General features: G+C 42.2%; 1 protein-coding gene across 1 annotated transcript in view; it reads right to left on the bottom strand.

Annotated features, from left to right (window-relative positions):
• Positions 1 to 778: 778 nt before the first annotated feature.
• SWAP70 (switching B cell complex subunit SWAP70) overlaps positions 779 to 17,123 on the bottom strand; it is a 35,010-nt gene continuing 18,665 nt past the window's right edge. The window contains exons 4-12 of the mRNA XM_014876353.2: positions 14,896 to 15,123; positions 12,252 to 12,398; positions 11,891 to 11,999; positions 10,472 to 10,653; positions 6,833 to 6,940; positions 5,479 to 5,645; positions 4,530 to 4,728; positions 3,119 to 3,215; positions 779 to 2,812 (exon numbers count right to left, since the gene is read on the bottom strand). Coding sequence (XP_014731839.2) covers positions 2,703 to 2,812; positions 3,119 to 3,215; positions 4,530 to 4,728; positions 5,479 to 5,645; positions 6,833 to 6,940; positions 10,472 to 10,653; positions 11,891 to 11,999; positions 12,252 to 12,398; positions 14,896 to 15,123 — 1,347 coding nt within the window. The 3' untranslated portion in view covers positions 779 to 2,702. The remainder of the gene's footprint in view (positions 2,813 to 3,118; positions 3,216 to 4,529; positions 4,729 to 5,478; positions 5,646 to 6,832; positions 6,941 to 10,471; positions 10,654 to 11,890; positions 12,000 to 12,251; positions 12,399 to 14,895; positions 15,124 to 17,123) is intronic.

The raw sequence follows: 17,123 nt of genomic DNA, 5'->3' as shown, positions 1-17,123 counted from the left end.
GAGCTGAGCCCTCCAGTGCATGTGCCAAGGGTTCAGGAACAGCAGCCACAGCTTTCCCCTGACCTCAGTGTAAAGTGAGGTGTAGTTAGGGCTTCTTGGGCAGAGCAGTGGCATCCCTAACGCCACAGCTCAGTGGGGGCAGGCTCACCACGAGCAGGCTCGTTGGTTTGTGGAGCAGCAGAGCAGTAACCCTTGTCCCCCTCGGAAATGATGCACATTTCCATGCTCCCCGATCCTGGTGGTGGCTCACAGCTCTGTGCTCCCTTTGGATGCTGCTCAGTGTCACTCCGAGGGGCTCGTTCTCAAGTGCTGTTCTTGCTCAGCATGCAAATGGTTTAATTTTTAAACCAACCACTCTCCCCAGCTTTACTGAGCAAAGCTTCACACAAAGCTTTCTTAATTTGTCAGAGCAAGCAAGGACGATGAAGCTAAAAGGAACCTCGTCTCATTTCCTCTTCTGCCAGTGAGTAAGAGCTGACCTCAGACAGACAGACAGACAGACAGGGCTGACACGTTGTGAGGGGCTGCTGTGTCTGGCCCTGCTGAGCCCGGCCCTTGCCCCAGGCTGCAGCAGAGTTCTGAATATGAACATTTAAGAGAGGAGTGCTGCTAAAACAAAGTCTATTTGTGTTATCATGTGATCACTGCCTTTACTGTGCCTTAATGTCCCATTGATCTGACCACTGAACTTCTTCCACACAACAGTCATTGGATTTTGAACTTCAATAGGCCAAAAGAAACCCAGGCAATAAGACATCCATTAATTAAAAAATGTAAATGACTTTATATTACTTTATTAAACAGCCATTTCTAAAGAACAGTAAAAAATACGAAAACATGCATCATTTGGTGTTCTTAAAAAACCATTGTCCAAAATAAAGACTGTTAGAAAAATTAAACAAGTTTAGCCCCAATACCCCTTCTGCTCTCCACATAAAATGTTTGGTAGTTATAAATACTGTTGCAGCTCCTTTAGCAAAGTTTAACCTTGTGTACATTAGTAATTCTATTACAGGTGGTTGGGTTTTTTATTCACATTGCTTCTGTAAACGTGATCAATTTAAAAAATGCCTTGTTATCAAGTTTAAGGAACTACTGTTTTCCTGTACAGTGAGTATAAATAGGAAGATCCTGGATTTTCCTGCCATTCTAATCACCACTCCATTTACTGAAACATTAAAGATTTCAATTAGTATAAAAATATAACCAGAGAATAAATGTCTGAGAAGATTCAGTATTTGAGTGAGTCTTAGTTAATAGGCAAATAAAATGCTATTTATGACTTCCAAATCTGGACACCACTTCTGTACAGATTCTGCTCTTTCCAAGACCCAGGAAGCACAGTGCTGCACACCAAGGCACTGCTTATCCTCCTGAAAAATTCCCTTCTTATTTACTACAAATAATTTAACATGTAGCTGAACTAACAAGCAGGTGAGGGATGGATAGCTGGGGTACAGTCAAAGCTGCTCACAAGCCACACCAGTGGGCACCTGCTCCTCGAGGGGGGTGTCCCAAAATGTCTGTACAAGTTGGCAGGAATCCTGTTCTACTGAGCAATGCTGGTGTGGGAGATCTGCAAAGCAAAGCAGGCTTGTTCCTTTTCCCTACAGAAACAGAAATAACTGGCTTTGTCCCAGGAGAGAATGGTAAGGCACAACAGCAGGCTCTTTGGGAAGCCTTGGTACTAGAAAGACTGAAATTATTTCATTGACAGGAATTACTTTTTTTTTTCTTAAAGCCATATCACTACACATTTATAATTTTTATTTTTTAAAAAAGCTTTTCTTATGTTTTTTTTAATCTGGTCCCCAATTAAAAGTAAGACAAAAGTGCTACATCTAAAAATGGTGGTATGTTATAATCAGATTTCTTGCACAAACACAGCCTTGACACAGAGGATATTTGCCCTGTGTGTGCTACCACCTTCCATTCATCTGCTTCAGAAATCTGTGAGCCAAAACTTCATCTTTTAAACTATGAACAGAGCTCTCAAGGCTTTATTTAGCACTTCTCAAGGATGAGACAGTACAAAAACAGTCTTGCACAACTACTTTTTCCAAATGTCTTACAGCAGTGTTTGCTACACTACCTCCAGTTCTTTCGTTTGGATTCCTGCAAAGAGAGGGAAACAGGACACCAAACCTAAGCAGGCAGCAGGCACCCAGTGATGCCAGCCCCCCTTGCCAAGGGAATGTGTCTGAGCACTAAGCATTCTGCAGAGAGCAACAGAGGCACAGAGCAAAAGTGTAAGGAGGAAGGAAAGGTAATGCTCCATCTCAGAGTTGGACACGACCTCCAGGACTGATTTATCCTGGGCTGAAATTACACTAAACTGAACCAGCAGAACAACTGCTTCCCTCACTTTCTGGAATGGAAGTGATGCTGCCTGGCTGGTTAGCTGCTGTCAGATTGTTACAGGCTAGTACAGGAACAACTCTGTCTGTCACAAGCTACATTTCAATACAAATTTTCAGCTGCAAAGTCTTGGAAAAGTGAGGGAAAACAGCACGTCCTGTCAGACACCACCCACTGTAATGGCTGAGCTCTGAGCAGACCATCCAGCGTGGTAAACAGAATTTCATGAGCAGAAAGGCCCAACCTGCTGAGCAAACTAAACCTTGTAAGCAAGAGGCTGCTCTGTGCAAAGCAGAACGAGGGGAGGTGGGTTCCTGTTCTGGGCCACGTGTCAGCTGCCACCATCACTCAGAAGTGGCTTTCTTCCCTTTCCAGCTCCTTTGTCTTTCCTCCAGTTCAGCCTCAGTGAAGGCAGCTGGGCCCCAGTTTGTGATTAAGTGAGGATTCTTGGAGCCTGGAAGACAGACAGCAATACCTGAGACAGGCAGTTCTGACACAGACATCACACACTCGCAATGCAGTGCTCAGGCTGATCCTTGCTTTGTTTAAACATAAAAGGAACAAGCAATAATGATAATAAAATCATTATAGGAGGGCAAATCAAGGCAAAGACTTGGAAGTTCTCATCAGCAGTTGCCACAAAGGATGATATTTATAGGCTGCCAGTAAACTACAGGAAAAGGCAGTAAGTCAGCAGGTGATGTAAGAACATGAGACAGAAAAAATAGATATTTTTGTAACTCTTCAGTTGATAACTCACCTGGCTCTATTAGTCGAATCAATCCCTCATGATGAGCTACTTTATCTTTCCAACTCTTGGTGTTATTAGCTGCTGTTTCCAACTTCTTCTTAACCTCCTGAAATAAAACAGAGCATGCTTGAAAACAAGAACAGCTTACTTTGTTTATAGAAGAAGATACACCTTTTAAACCAAAAGCCAGAACCATGCTAATTCCCCCAGCCCTCTGTTTAGTGTGGAACCATCCTTAGCAATTTAGTCACTACCACCACCCTGCCTCCCCCCAAAAAAGTTGTCAAACCAGAATCCCAAAATAACAAGGTTTTACAAGATTCTGTAGCTGTGTATTCATTCTTCAGCCTAGACTGGTCTTTTGGGAATTCTAAATGGAAGGCTAGAATGTTTAATTATTTCTAAAATAATTGTTTTGTGGAATTTTTTTTTGTGGTTTTATATGTCTATTGTATTCAGCAATTCCTTTGGAGTAGTAAATTATGTTTCCCATACAAAAGCCTGAGATGTCACCTAAAAAAAGAGTCAAGTACTAGCCAGAAGCAATCTTGTGGTGGTGTGAGATGTAACACCACCCTGGGAAGTTGTAAAGTGGCCACAAGTACCCCAGCTGGGCCCTTGCCTGCAGTGAGTGCAGCATTTGTGTTCTGGGCCAGGCCAGACAGTTCCCTGCCTTGTCCTTCAGAGCTCAGCCCATAAACACCCTCCCCTGTTAAACACAAACCCAGCCAGGCTGCCTTTCCTCACCTAAACAAATGCAGGATCAACACCTCTCTAGGCCTGGAGACGTGCAGCCCTCTGTGCTTGCTGGGCTCTGGCTCTCATTCCTTCCATGAACAGTTACTGACCTTGCCCAAAAACAGCAGGACAGACAGCAGGCCTGGCATCTGGGACACGAGGCACTGCTGCACATTGAGAATCTGAGCCAATTCCTACCTTCCCCTGCCTCCATTCAGGGCTTAAATACATTTTTGAGGAGTAGGTAACAGTTACATATGACTTTTCAACTGTAGAAGATAATACTGTGCCATGACATCATCAAAATACTGCAAGAATTACTAACTCAGAAGCAAAATGCACCCAGTTATGGCAGCAGTGGGACTGCACATGAAGTGAGGCTGCAGCAGAAGACAAACATACACAGAGTATTTCAGGATGTGAATGAGCTGGCCTGCATGCAAATTGTGACAAAAATAAATAAAAGAGTTTCAGAGGTGTGTCTGAAACAGATTCTCTTCTTCAAATATATCTACTGGTCTAGAAACTGAGCAAAAACTAGAAAAAAAACCAAACAAACCACCAACCCAACTATCCTACCTCTTATTATAACTTTTGTGCCATGCTAACCCTTAAAGAAGCATAATATGGAAGAACTTCAAATTCAATCTATGATGAGAGGTTGGTGACCAGAGCAGCTCACCTCATACTGCTCAAGGGCCTCCTTCCTTTCCAATTCTAGTTGTTTCAGTTGCTCCATGGCCACTTGAAGAGCCTGTTCCTTCATCATTCTCTGATTTTCCAGCTCTTGCTTCTCTGCTTCTGTCATCTGAATGGTCTGTTGCTGCTGCAAATGCCATTTTTCCAGTTCAGCTCTCTTTGCTGTCTCCTCTTCCAGCAATCTGCAATGGGGATTGTGATGTTAATTGCACTTTGACATAAGTTGTAACCATGCAGGGAAGCCAAATTAATTAATTTTTTCTTTACTCTTTTTTTTTAAGGGAAAGAGAATATTGTTTAAAAAAAAAAAAGCTTGGGAAGCAAGGAAAGTTATTGTTTGTTGGTTTGCCTTCAGTGTCATTCCAGCAGTGCAAGCAGTCTGACTGCTACAAAGGGCTATTCAGAAAATGTAGTCAATAATGCAAATACACAACACAGAGCCCCAGAAGAAACAGGCATGCATAAGTTATCTTCATTGTCTTAGGAGGACTGAGTATATGAAGAAAAAAACCCACACTCCACAAAGCCCCTCTAAGAGGAAATTTAACCCTTTAACATTGCAGTTTAAACCTGTGATAAAATACAGCAGAAAGTCACTTTTAGTTACTGCTTTATAAAATAAACAGCTGAAAAGCCTGTATAGAGTGATCTCAGTTCTTCACATTCTGACATGCACAACACTTAATGGAAAAATAACTGCATCTGCTTTTCCAAACTTCTGAGCTTGCCCTCTGCTAAAGGCTAATCAGATATATTTTAAAAATCAAACAGCAGCTTCAGCCTTCATATCTTAAGGAAAAATAAAATCTGTCCTGTGTTTGGACTTGAAGGCAGTTCCCCATTGCCAGAGGCAGGGTCATTAGGAGGAGGGCACAGGTACTCAATACTGGCAGGGGGAACTGAAACACTTTTCTACCTGGTCAAAGCCATACCTGGCCTGAAGTTTCCTCACAGTCTCTTCATCCTGACGTGCCTGCCTCTCATCCTCCAGTGCTTCCTGCAGCTGTTTATACATTTCCTCCAGTTCACGGACTCTTTGTAAATACTGTTCCAGTTCAGATGACTTCTGAGCAACCTGCTCTTCCATTTGTTGTCTTACCTAGCAGCAGAAATTTAGGACACATGAGCAACCATTCAGCTCAGGTTTCCAATTTTTAAAAGAATTGCCAGGTTTCCCTCAGGCCATGTTTTCAGAGACAAACCTTTTCCTGCTGACTGCTGAGCAGAACTGATAAAATTGAGGCTAGGTCTGCAGATGTGGAACTAAGAGCATTTAAAAAAATAAATAATTACACAGGCTACTTATATTGACCTACTTCCTGCAGCACAGGATTTCTACAGGGGTTCAAATCTAATTTCAGTCAGCTTGATCTTGTTGCTTAGTTTACAGATACACAACTGAAGGAAGAGAAAGGATGCAGAGAGACCAAACATGAAGGTCAGGCTGCTTTAGTGGCACTGTTTTCACTCCTCCCTTGGCAGGAGTGCATCTCACACACTTGTGTCTCTGGATGATGGCACAGGATGGATGAAGGGTTGGAAAACAGTGAAGAAGGTTGGTATGCCCTGCCTCACTGGTCTGCAGCCTGCTCCCCTCAGCTGACCCAAATCCCAGTGACCCAGAAAGGGACTGTAGTCAGGAATTCATGCTCAGCCCATAAAGCAGCACTGTGTGCATTCATGTTTTGAGATGTCCCATCACATCACTTCTTCTACTTCTTTTCCCCAACTAACAGAACAACCTGACAAAGCCCTTGAAGACTGAACACCACCAGTTCTTTGGGGAATCCTCAGCATAGCTGAATAGTAACAGTATTGTAAAGCAACAATATTTCTTTCTCTTTTACATTTATGTGTGTGTATAATTGTAAAAGAACACACAAAATAAAAAAACAGTAATTCTAGGAACACATAAAATGCATTTTGATTATGCCTGATTTATTTTGCTTATTCATACAGCAAGTACTGGCCTCAGGCTCTCCATCTCTGAAAACTGAAAGGAGAACTTCAGTCTGCATTTATCCTTCAAACAGTCTTTTTCCCAATTTTCCAATAATATGTAAACTTTGAATGCTGTACAAATTGTAGCCCAGGTCTTCCAGTATTTGAATCCACCAGTAAAAATATTTTATTTCTACATGTCAAATAAATGCAACACACATTCCATTCTCCAGCCTCCTGCAAAATCTGTGGAATCCTTTCAGTGGCTGCCTGTGAGGGAAGCCCTTGCTGAACACATGGCTCCCTATTGTGTAATAGCAGCAAAACCTCTCGTGCTCTACTCACCATTTTTTCTCTCTCCAGCTCCACACTGAAGCGATCTTGTAATTCAACTTGAGTCTGAAGTCTTTTCTTCTCCTCCTCAGCAGCACGAGCAGCTGCTGCTTCCAGTTGCTGGAAGAGAAGGGTGAGGGGTAGGGGGGAAAAAAAGAAGGAAAAAATTTGTCAAAACGAAATCATTTTGAGGGAATGGAACCTTATTTAACAAGCTTTGGTTTTAACAAAAATGGAAGAAGCCTTCAAAAGCATCGAGACAACAGTCTGGGTTTTTTAATATCTGAGACTATTCACAGCCTTTAAATATAATTTTCTATCTTGATTGTTTGCAAGACAATTTTAAATTTATCAATGGAAAGGCAATTACCTCTCTATCTCCAAGTTTCCTCTGAGTCCTGCTTAGCTCAAGTGACAGAAATCACTGTATTTCCTCCCTCTACCTCAGTAGGACAGAAAACTAGTGTGAAAAACCACTTTTCAGGCAGGACTGCATGGGACTTCCAAAAGGGAAAACATGCCAGCACACACAGAGCTCATACAGAAACAGAAATGAGAAGCACTGAATTGTCATGGGAAAGCAGAAGTGCCACAAACTTTGACTAGAGTAAGTGATTGTGCTATTGTTAATCATCCCTCTAACATCCCCTAAACTGCCAAGTAAGGTTAATAAAATCCTGGTCCATAATCATCACTTGAAATTAGGAGGAACATTAGCTAAAGCCTGGGAAACAGCTGCTGGTACCTTCCCACCTTCTTGCATCTTATTTTACTTTTGTTTCATCTTGACTTTGCAAATAAAGACAATGGTCACAGTTTTTCCTTTTGTCAGGATTTCAATCCCCACAAGGTTAAAAATCTTCAAGCACCAGCTTAAACTTTACCAGTACTGAAAACAAAACCATTCTTTCAAAAGGTTTTCCCAAGAAACTTATCTGATGCTTCTTTTTTAATATGCTGGGCAGTGGAAATTGTTTCCACAGACCTTTAGGAAGATCAGGGCACAACATAAAGATGACATGGACCATGGAGCAAGCCCAGAGGAGGTGACACTGGGATAGGCTGTCCAGTGGAGCTGTGGATGCCTCATCCCTGAAAGTGTTCAAGACCAGGCTGGATGGGCCTTTGAGCAGCTTGGTGTAGTGGAAGGTGTCTCTGCCCACAGCAGGGGGACTGGATGATCTTTAAGGGCCCTTCCAAACCAAACCTTCCTGTGATTCTGTCACGCTCCTGAAGGAACCACATTTAAACCATCTTCCCTAGATGAAGTCATGAGATGCCCCAATGATTGAAACTGCCAAGCTAAAACTTTCACTCTTTTATGTGCTTGTAGTATCACTCTGGTCTGAAGTAGATGGGAAGAAGTAAAGGAGAAGGTTTAGGTTTCTGGGATTATGTTGCAGAAATTAGCACAGAACTGCTCTCCTTTGTAAGACTTAAATGATGCCAGTGCTTCAGAAACAGCATTCTTCCTTTGCCAGGACATTCAAAAGCATGTAATTGTAGTCAAATCCAAGATGCCTATTTAAGTGAAATCTCCTCTAGATTTCCTTCCCCTCTTTGAAATTAAACAAACATTGCCAATACTGAGCTGAGAGAGCAAACGTGCAGAGTCACAGGCAAGGGTGAACGCCAGGCCATTGCCAGAGAGCTCAACAAGAAAATTATCTGTGTCCACTCAGTATCAGCAACTTCCTGCTTCATCCACCAAAGCTGTTCCTGGCAGGTAAGCTCACTGGGAACTGTGCACTTCAGGGAAAAGCCACAAGTGCTGCAGGGGGAGTGAACAGGAACACACCATTCCAGCAGGTGTTACACAGCACAGCCATGCAAGACCCCAAATGGAAACAGAAAGGGTGCACACGTCTTCTGCATGCTCTCACACAAGGAAAAACTTACCCTCCTCTCTGTTCAATGTGCACAGGTCAAAATTCCATTAAAGAATATGAAAAAAATCTATTTTAGATAAAAGCATTTATTCTTTTGAAATACTCTACTGCAGGAGCTACCAGAATACAAACCAGACCCAGAGTACACTTTGGCAGATGCTGCATAAATGGTGGCTCACTGCCATCAGGAGCCAACCAACCTCCAAGCTTCCCAGAACAATCCAGTTTCCTGAAGCATTTACAAAGCCTTTTCCTTGAAGAACATTTTTCTAACTAATCAAACACTTTCAGTTCCTCCAGCAATGGACCTCCCCCACAGCTCCATCTAGGCACAGTGCAGTAGCTCATGTCACAGCCTAAGATACTTTCCTTGAGAAATCATTTTTAATCCAGCCCACTTCAAGAGATGCTTCTGGCCACAACTCTCTTAAGTTTACTCATTGTGATTTTGATGAAACTCCCTGGAGCCTGTCAACATCCTACTGCTCCTTTGGGGTTGCTCTCATGTTGTCTTCTCCCTTAAATATTTTTCCATGAAGTAAACAATGCAGAAATCCAACCTAATGATTTCTGTTAACAGGTACATTACTTACCAGTAGAAAGTAACATAGGCTATTGTTTATTGTCTATTTTGCATTCTGAATCTGTAACATATGGTAAACTACAGGTTCCAAAATTAAATTTAAAAATTACTTTCCACTGTCAGACTCCATTTAAGGCAAACAGAATCATACCTACATCAGAACTGTCAGTGCAAGATTAATTTTAAAAAAGACAAATTTCTCCTTAACACAAATTGTGACAATGACAAGACTTTTAAAAATGTGGGGGTTTTTATTATTTTATTTGCTTTCTAGACTCAAAACCTTTAATGCCCTCACAATATTTATAGCTGCAAAGATCACTGAAGCTTTTTCTAAAGGCTAAAACTGGTGAATTTTATTAATGAAAAAGTCAAGCAATGATGCAGACTTGTCCTAAATGGAAATGCAAAAGACTTACATTAATTTAGAGAGGTAGTGGGACATGTAGAGTAAACAAAGGAAGATCTGGACTGCTCTAGCAGCAGGGACTCAGCAGCCAAAATGTAAGGCAGCAAGTGAGGAGGGTTTGAATTTGAATATTGGGTTCTAAACTGTTTTCAAGACACACTCCACACTAAAAGCTCTCACAGCAAGAAAAGTCACATCTTTTTTTCTTTTTTTTTTTTTTTAAGATAGGAATTATAGTAATTACATATGTGGGAAGAGAACAGTCCCCATAAACATACAAATAATGTAACAAAACTTGGGTGAACTACAGAAGGAAATCCTCATGGAAAGCCCCAGGTTTGACAGATGTGTCTGACAGAAAAGGAAAACAAAAAACCCAAAGGCAACTGAAAATATTGGTGTCTCCTGTCCCCAGACACCATCCACAGAGCTGGCAGGTTCTTCTCCATCAGCCTGCTCAGTCCAGGGGCCTGAAAAAAGTGCAGCTCCCCTGGAGGAGTCAGCTCAATGTGACTGAACAGGATAGAGATGCCCAGCTCAAGCACAGGGACTGAAACAAATGCAGCTCCTTTGGAGGAATCATCTCAATGAGTCTGAACAGGACAGAGATGCCCAGTTCTACTTCACAAAGCCCAGTTAAAGCACAGGGACTGAAACAAGTGCAGCTCCCCTGGAGGAATCAGCTCAATGTGATTGAACAGGACAGAGATGCCCAGTTCAAGCCCAGGGCCTGAGCTTTATGCTGGAAGCGTGGCAGCTCCCACTCCCACCTTCCTCACGGTCTCCAGCTCCTTCTGCTTGTTCTCATTTGCTGCCTGCAGCTCCTTCATCTGCCTCTCCAGCTCCTCCTGCTCAGCCAGCAGCTTCTGGCGCAGCTCCTTCCGTTTCTGGCGCGCTTCTTTGTGGGGAGGAGGGCTCCCCGCCCGCAGCAGGCTCACCGTGCTCTGGATGGCTGCAGGGGACACGGACACAGCACCATGAAAGGGAGTGCTAAACTTTCTGGGTAGACTTTGTGATGTCACTGTGCTGCCTGTTGGGTTGGGGATTTTTGAGTATGATTTTAAATCAGAAAGCACTGCTGTCAGTTGTGCTAATTCTCATCAGGCTGGCTGTCAACACAAACCAGAAGTGAAAGACGCTCAGCTCTCAGTGCTGGCTGAGTGCCACAGGGATAAGGTCTGGCAATTCCACTGCGTTAGGTCAATTCCAATATTGATCTGTAACAGGCTATGGACATATGAGTCACTTGCAGTCCAGCTCCAAGAAAAATCCCCAACATTTCAGGATTTCTTACCACCTAGACTCAGTGACTAACCAAGGAATAAGGTGTTATCTGTCTTCCCCAGAGCAAACTTTAAAGCCTGTATTCTTAGAGATAATCCAAGGGAAAACTTTCTCCCAGTAAGACAGTAGCTCTCATTCACTTACATGCAGTGAGAAAACATTTAAGACAGCAAAGCTGAGGAGTGGCAGATGATTTTGGTGTTTTATTCACATACCACAACCATGGAAAAAATCTCCTTTTGAATCATTTGTCATGCACTCTACTTTGGTGCAATGAAACCCATGCTGCAGGTAAAGAGAGAAGTGCAAATGAAAGCACACAGCTCCAAATATTTAACTGCAGCACATTCTTCAATGGCATTAGCAACAACAGCTTGGTAAGGGCTTCTGCCTCACTCTGCAGATGGATGTACCCATCACATATCTGGGGAAAGTCTCACAGGAGGAATACCTTCACCATGGGAATTGAAAAGCAAGCCCTAATTCCCAGCTTTATCCTCAGCTCACCAAACCATAATACTTCAAACAAAATTGTAAAACCAAAGCCAGTATTTTACAGTGCCAAAATGAACAAGCTTTCCCTTTCTCCCCAAAAGCTTCGATTTACAACATTGTTTCCCTTCCCCATCCCTAGAAGTACAGCCAATATAAAAACCAGCAATAATAACCATTTCATTTTGGTTATTGCTGCCTGAATTGAGGCACCTATGTGACAAAAAAAGATTTTCCTTATGTGGATCCTTAGTTCTTCCTGAGCCTCAGACCCCTTAAAGATCCACGTGACCAAAACAGAGATATCAAAAAATCACAAGACCAAGAATTTCAAATTTGAGTAAAGTACTGCTGTAAGAATTCCACTAACCTTAATTTTCACTAGCATGTAACTAGCATTTTTGCAACCTCACCTTGAATCCATTCCTGCTTCTTCTTTTTATCTGAGGCACTGATCTCAAAAGTTTTATCCAGACATTTTATGAGAAAAAGGCATTTCTTTCCATCTTTGTCAGGCAAGGCCTAGAATGGGTAACAATAAAGATTAGCTTTGCAAACACTGAAATCTAAATTATAAGTCAAGCAGCATCTATGCAGTTATGTGTCACAGAGATACAAATACCAGCACTAAGAGCCTTTATTAAAAGTGTTTATGAACTGGTGTCATATGAAGTAAAAAAAGCTCTGTTAAAAGATACCAGGAGTCAATGCCACACACAAAAAAGGGTTAATTCTGATCTTTAGAGGCATACACAGTTCTTGGAGTGGTTTTACCTCTACACAACAGTTGCCATCCAGTATGATGTCTCCCTTCTTCTCCTTTAAATCTTCACTTACATAGTAGGAAATAATATTGGGTTTTAGCACAAACCATCGTTCCATCCAATTTTTCCGTTTGTGACCTTTTTTCAGCATGTAGCCCTGTTAAAAGCAACAGAGCAGCTGAAATGCCAGGCCTCTGCTGAACCAGCTGGTCTGTTGGTTATGTAAAGGTGTAAAGACCCATTACAGCACACAGAAAAGTTATCTCATAGCCCCAAATACTTCCAAAGTTAGCCAGTATTTCAGCTGTACCTTCCATTACTGTAATCATATTCCCCAAATACTTACATCAACTTTTGTCTGACGTTTTTCATAAAAAGTCAAATCACAGATGAAACTGAAACACCAACATCAACACAAGCTATGAACAAGCCATACAGAAAGTATACTCAAAGTATTCCAGATTAAGAGGATGAAGAAGTTGGAAAGGAGACCAAGGAACATTTTTCAGTAATGGCTTTCATCTATCACAGTTTTTGATACAAGCAAATGCGCTTGTATTAAAAAAATAGATATATATAAAGAAATGTGGTGTGGCATATTTAAGCCAAAGATAGCTCTGAGGGGAATGAAAACATTCAGAACAGTTGAAGAAGCTTTTTTGTTTAAAAAAACAAACCAAACCAAACAAAAACCCAAGCCACCCCCTACACACACAGCTTATCTGTGCTCAGCTTTTCAAGCCACTTAAACACATGCAGAGCCAAGGCCGTGCCTATTCCCAGGTGCCATCCCACTCCACACCAGGAATGCACAGAGAACAGCTTTGTCTGCCTCCTCCAAACTCGGCTCTGAGCTCGGGGTGGTTGCAAGGCCATGTGAAGAATTCCTGCAGCTTCAATCTTTCATTCTTTCAACAGTCTAAGATTTTTTTTTCCCCTTCCTGACTTACCAAATTTGCTTTCAAAGCCAAGTCAGACTAATTCTTTCCCCTTAAATTTCTGCAAAATCTTTAGCTGTTATTTCAGTATCACCTATTTCTCATCTTCCAAGAGCTCATTGAGAGTTCTTGAAAAGCCAAAGCTTTTTCACACCAACCATCACACAAAGGACACGTATTTCAGAACACTAAATATCACAAATATAACTACTGCTGCTACCCTCTGTAAGCCTTAGAGATCCAGGATGTGTTTAATAAAAAGGGTAGCACGACACTTGTTTATGAGACCATGTGTCATTAATTAATACCTTGAAGCAATTATATGATCACTGCAATAAACAGGACAATTCTGTGACTCCACAAGGTATCAGGATACTGAAATCACACAGAGAACTCTGCTCTCCACCAGGCCAGTAACTGTCCAAACTGCCCAGGAGGCACAGGGCCAAATCTTGGCACAAACTCTTTTTAAAAGTTTCAAGGAACCATTCAAAGGCACTCAGACATCCTTGAGAAAGAAGCCCAGGCAACAAGAGAGGAAAGAAAGGACACACAAAACAAAACAATAAAAAAAAAAGGTGTGGGGGAAGACACACAATGCAGATTCAAAACTGAAAAGAAATCTGATTTCCTCACAAGTTTCAAGTAGGACTGAACTGACACTGGTTCATTTGTTTTCACAGAATCAAACAGCAGAATGACTTCATTTTGCCCTCAACTGACTTTATGTGTGTGTGTCCCCAGACCTCACCTCCAACAGGCAACCAGCAGTTATCAAAAATAGACTTTTGCATTGTTCTGTGGGTATTCTGAAAGAATTTCCTGTGCCAAGACTTTCTGATGGTTCCTTTAGAACAGCTTAGGAAAGCCTGCCAAGAAAGCCTTTGTTTCTCTCTTCACCAAGAAATCAAAGATGAAAAAAATTCTCTTGTCAGGTAAAAGTCAATTTTCAAGAGCTCTCTAGGTAAACTCTGCTGTGACCCCTCAGGTCCCTGTGGTACTTCCAATTCCCATGAGAGAAATGCAGTTTTAAAGGCATTCCTAAACTGCTAATTCAGTCACTGGAAATCTGAAGAAAGAAGTTTGCTAAGAGTACAAAGGCCAGCCTGACTTCTGGAGTGTGAGTGCAGGTAAGTAAGCTGTCAGTCACGTAGCCTGCTAAGCAGAACAAGAAGGGAGAGCCCTCTGGAGCTCCCCCACCCCTTTTTACCCTGTTGAAGTGGGGCATTGAGAAGCCAACCTTTCAGCTGGAGCAACACCCTGCTCCAGAGCCCCTTGTTTGAACACAGAGATGGTGCCCAGCACAGCTGCATTTCCTACAGCATCACTGAAACTATAGAAAAGCATTTCCAAAGACTGAAGAGCTGTTACCAGAAGTGAGAGCATGATGCAGCTATTCTGTGAACTAACAAGCAGCTGGTACTAGTGTAAAAAAGGCCAAACTTCAAGTCAGAGCCCACTTCTTTCACTTTCTAAAAGCAAGATCTCCCAAGAAGCAACTCATTCATAATACTCCTACAATTACAACAATCTGGATAGCAGCACAATTTATTTTATAAAAATAAGCTTATATTCAAGAACCCTTAGAGATAATTTACCTAATTTCCTCCTGCTCATCGTTCAATAGCGAAAAGAAATTTGAGCACAAATTGAACATTTTTCAATTAAAGCAATACAACATTCTGCTTTAAAACATTAGTTCTCTGTGGTTCTTACCTGCTTGAGTACATCCAGGATGAGCTCATTGAAGACTTCATTGATTGCCATGGACACTGTCTGCCTGTCCATCCCTTTACTGAACTGCCCACTTCCAATGAGGTCAATCAGCTCCCACGCAGACAGACCCTCTCGACTGGTGTTGAGAGCAATCTTGTAATGGTCAAACTGCTCCTGCTGCCAGCCTGCTCCCATTGCTTCAGTGATTTTTTTAAGTAAATATTCAATCTGTGCAGAAACACAAACAGAAATCCGGCATTTGCAGCAGGCATGGAAATCAAGTGTTTCAGAGCTGTAAACGAGGCTTCTCCAGAGACCCCCATTACAGAGAGTTTCCTACACTCACAGGTAGGCCCCTAAATGTGGGTGGTTTAATTAACAAAGGTTTTAAGCTCCTGTCTCAGCTGAACTCTTGTCTGCCAAGCCCATCCCTCAGCTACTCTCTTCACAGTAAAACAAAGAATTGAACCTGACAGCCTCATTTAATGTTTCAGATTCCTACAGAACACATGGGACCTTCCCTGCAGTGGCTTTCAAACTGTGCTGACTGAAGTGTGAGAAAGCAAGAAGTTTCAGAAAGTATTCTTGTAAGCAAAAAGCAAACAAATTACAAAAAAATAAGAACAGAAGGCTGTTTGGACTAGAAGTGCAATGAAAAACAACCAAGATATGATCTACACCTGACCCCTCTCTCTAGCTCTCAAGCACTCCATCCCTGCACACAATCCTGACAGTTGTATCAAAAGAAATAAAAGAACAAATCTTTCATATCTGCTTTTGTTTCCCAAATAGATTCTCCTTGTCCTTTAATCTTTCATCACTCTGTAAGCATTACCATGCACAGGATAACAACACCAGTAACACTAGTCAAAACAAACACAGGAATGACAAAGAAGCAAAGAAGGCTGGGGTTCTTTATTCTGTTTTTTATGTTAGTTTTAAACTCATCGCTGTTCATTTGCAGTATTTTAAACTAAGCCCATCTACAGCTTTGAGCACATACAAAATGCTTTTAATGACTCTCTAAACAAAATAATTGGTGAGGGCCTTCCTGCTACAGCTCAGTCACCTTTTAGCTTGTCCAACAGGCTTTTAAGTCTCTATGCAAGAGATCTGGGAGTACAGAGAAATCAAGAAGTGTTTTATTTCCCCACAGGGGAATATATTGTGGCTCAATATATTGTGGCTGCTGTTTCTCTCTCCTACAAGAAGCACAGCCAAAGCCCTTCCTTTCCCTCATGTCTATGGTGAGGAAACCAAGGGTGTGGTAGAAGAGTAAACAGCCAAATTCACCCTGCAGATGGATGTGCTTTCCCCACTGTTTCAGCTCAGTGACTCTCTTGGTGTCACAGCTCTTACTCCCAGAGGTACCATCACTCCAGGGGTACCATCACTCCAGGGGCACCATCACTCCAGGGGTACCATCACTCCAGGGATCACTCCAGGGGTACCATCACTCCAGGGGTACCATCACTCCATGGGTACCATCACTCCAGGGGTATCATCACTCCAGGGGTACCATCATTCCAGGGGTACCATCACTCCAGGGGTACCATCACTCCATGGGTACCATCACTCCAGGGGTACCATCACTCCAGGAGTACCATCACTCCAAGGTAATGCTACAGCAAAATGGAGAAGCTGCAAAGTGCCAGGAGGAAAATTTCTGCCCCACTGCATGAACAGGATGTGCACACACCTCCAAGTCATGGCTGTCACATCCTCTCAAGTCTCTCTCAGGAGAAGAGAGCCCAGGCAGGCACAGAATATGCCTCCAGATATTGCAGAGAGCATTGTTTTTCATTTCAGCTTCACCAAGTAAGACACTTCAGTATTTCTTGGCTCCTCATGCAGTTCTCACTAGCAAAGATATGGTCTAACAGAGCCCTCTGCAGAAGTGGCATTCAAACCCACAGTCTTTAAAATAAACTTTGCTGATTTTCACTCTCCAAAATCCTTGAGTTAAAAAAATAATTCAAGGCTTCCAAGCATCGACTACCATAAATCCTCAGTATTCAGTTAAGGGCAGGAAGCAGCTTACTTCCTACTCCAGACATGTTTTATAGAAAAAAAAAAAAAAACCAACCCAAAAAAAGCCTCCACAGAGTGAAAGAACAGGAGCACTGAAAAGCTGTTTCAAAGTAAACCTCCTAAAACCTTGATTTTTTTACCCGTGTTCAAAACACATTCTGCCACTCTGCTCATTCCCTCTGAGCAGCATCAGTTCT

Source organism: Sturnus vulgaris, chromosome 18 (assembly GCF_052056855.1).
Source record: "Sturnus vulgaris isolate bStuVul1 chromosome 18, bStuVul1.hap1, whole genome shotgun sequence".
NCBI classification, from domain to species: domain Eukaryota; kingdom Metazoa; phylum Chordata; class Aves; order Passeriformes; family Sturnidae; genus Sturnus; species Sturnus vulgaris.
The sequence above is the reverse complement of the archived record's forward strand: the minus strand, read 5'-3'. Positions and strand labels throughout refer to the sequence as shown.